This window comes from Entamoeba dispar, genomic scaffold (assembly GCF_000209125.1).
Source record: "Entamoeba dispar SAW760 scf_1105229460949 genomic scaffold, whole genome shotgun sequence".
Taxonomy (NCBI): Eukaryota; Evosea; order Mastigamoebida; family Endamoebidae; genus Entamoeba; species Entamoeba dispar.
This window is the reverse complement of record NW_001854448.1, coordinates 6903-9059: the sequence shown is the minus strand read 5'-3', so window position 1 is coordinate 9059 and position 2157 is coordinate 6903. Positions and strand designations below refer to the sequence as shown.

At 27.8% G+C, this 2157-nt stretch overlaps 2 protein-coding genes across 2 annotated transcripts in view, besides 4 other annotated features; both read right to left on the bottom strand.

Moving 5' to 3' along the window:
* Positions 1 to 6: 6 nt before the first annotated feature.
* Positions 7 to 193: a repeat region.
* A 53-nt stretch (positions 194 to 246) lies between these two features.
* Positions 247 to 1199, bottom strand: EDI_084830 (RNA-binding protein, putative; the record flags this gene model as incomplete). Its single annotated transcript, XM_001737917.1, has 2 exons — positions 247 to 765; positions 792 to 1199. The coding sequence occupies 2 exons, from the start codon at positions 1197 to 1199 to the stop codon at positions 247 to 249; spliced, it is 927 nt and encodes a 308-aa protein (XP_001737969.1).
* A 58-nt stretch (positions 1200 to 1257) lies between these two features.
* Positions 1258 to 1334: a sequence feature (AT_rich).
* Positions 1335 to 1362: 28 nt separating this feature from the next.
* Positions 1363 to 1408: a sequence feature (AT_rich).
* A 43-nt stretch (positions 1409 to 1451) lies between these two features.
* EDI_084720 (uncharacterized protein) overlaps positions 1452 to 2157 on the bottom strand; it is a gene marked incomplete at both ends in the record, with an annotated part of 1488 nt that continues 782 nt past the window's right edge. Inside the window, one exon of the mRNA XM_001733353.1 lies at positions 1452 to 2157. This exon is cut by the window's right edge and continues 782 nt beyond it. Coding sequence (XP_001733405.1) covers positions 1452 to 2157 — 706 coding nt within the window.
* Positions 1711 to 1738: a sequence feature (AT_rich).

The window sequence follows — 2157 nt, the reverse complement described above, 5'->3', positions numbered from 1 at the left end:
TGGTGATGTTTATCTAAAGAAATTCTATAACAAACAAGACTCTCATTGTAAACAAAGTTCATATGAATATAAAGGAATATCAAATGCACTTTGTGGTTCAGATAATTTCACACCAAAGCGGTTCATTGTAATTGAAATGAAATGAAAATATTAATATGTTTATTTGAAATAAAAACAAAAAATAAAAAAGAGTGAATTGATAAAGTATTGAACAACACAATAATTAAATAAAGAGGAATTGAAAAACTATTTCTTTTTTTCAGAGGCTGGTGATACTAACTCTCTGAATATAGGCAAATCACTTGTTTCTTTATCATTGTCTGGAGTGAGTGCATCAAATGGAGAAACGTGATTGAGTTGATGAGACAAATTGTAGTGGTGAGAAACAAACATCTCAGTTGTTGGAGACGATGACTGTGAGATATGACGTGCAGATGTAGGAGCAGGAAATAAAAAATCAAGTTGTTGAGAAGAAAGAGAGTTTGTGTAGGACTTTGATGTACGATGAACTGGTTCTGAGGGGATGTGTTTTTGTTTTGGAGATGTAATTTGAAGGTATGACTGGTTCTGAGATGTATGAGGAAGAAGAGTAGAGCTTTGACAATGTTTCTTTAACGTAGCTTTCTGTCTTCTATTTCTTTTTGATTCGATAGTTTCAGAGAATTCAACTACAATTAAATTACCACACCACTCTTTTCCATTTTCTTTATTAATTGCTTCAATTGCACTTTCCATTTGTTCATATTTAACAAAGGCAAACATTCCCTTTTAGAGTTTTCAATAGTAGTAACTTTCTCAATATTTCCATAAACACCAAATTTTTGTCTGATCATATCTTCACTATCATTTTGTTGGTTGAGATTTGAAATGTAAATTGTCATTTTGTCAAGATCCCCTTCTTTGATTTGAGATGACTTAGCCCATTCAATTACCCAATTTCTTTTATGTGGATCATTCTTGTTTCTTTTAGGAGCCTCTTCAACACACAGTTTAGCATCCTCATGGGTCATGAACTTTACAAATCCACATCCTTTTGGTCTTTGTGTTTCTGTGTCAACCATCATTGAAATATCTTTCACAGGACCGAATTGTTCGCAGTACTGTTTCAATTCTTCTTTTTTAATACTTCCCATACGGGCAAAGAATAACGTAGTAGTACAATTTACTTTAATAGCTTTTTCTAATGATTCTTTGCTCATTGAACTTAGCTATATCTTTTTTTGAATTTATTTTACTTCTTTTTTTGTGAAAGAGAAGATATTATATTAAAATGGTTTAAATACTATATTCTTATCTTTTGATTTTTTTATTTTATGTTCTTTTTTTTAAAAAAAGAAATGGAAATTTGATTGTCATCTGGACTTTAAAAATAAAATAATTACAGAGATTAAAATTTATTAATAAAAAAGAGAAATTAAATCCAAAAACAAGAAATCTCTATTCCAATTACATTAATAATCAAAAAAGGATAATATAAATTTTTTTCTAGTTTCTGTAAGTTGATTAACAGTCGATTGAAAAGGACTACTTTGAATGAGCAATCTCCAAGATTTTCCATCAACCTTAAGATCCAAAAATTGTTGTTTAAATCTCAACTTATCATTTTTTGATGAAAAGTTAATTTGACAATTTAATAAGATATGAAAAATAAAAGGGAACACATTTTCCATAAATTGAGTTCTTGAAACAAATGTTTTAGAGGAAGAAGGGAAAATTTTATTAATTTTTTCTTTAATATCAATGTTCATTTTAAAATGGGATTGTTTAGAAGAGATATAATGTAACTGTTTTACAGAATTAGAAGAACAATAAATAGGAAGAATAATAGAATGCATTGCTTTTAATTCGTTAATAAGGTCAGTTCTATAAGATGGTTTAATAGAATCAAAGATATCAGAATAACAAAAATTTGAATAAATATAATGAAGACGATCAAGAGGTTCATTAAGTAAACAATACCAATAAACCAAATCTTTAAGTTCATCATTACCAATAGAATATATTAACATTTCTTGTTCGTTTGTAGTTTTAGAATAAAAGCGTTTAATTAATTGAAAAGGTTGAATAATATCTGAGTCAAGACAAAACTGACACAGTCCATTTTGAATAAGATATAAACATTGAATTATATAAAAAATTGGTTCTTTAATAAAGAAA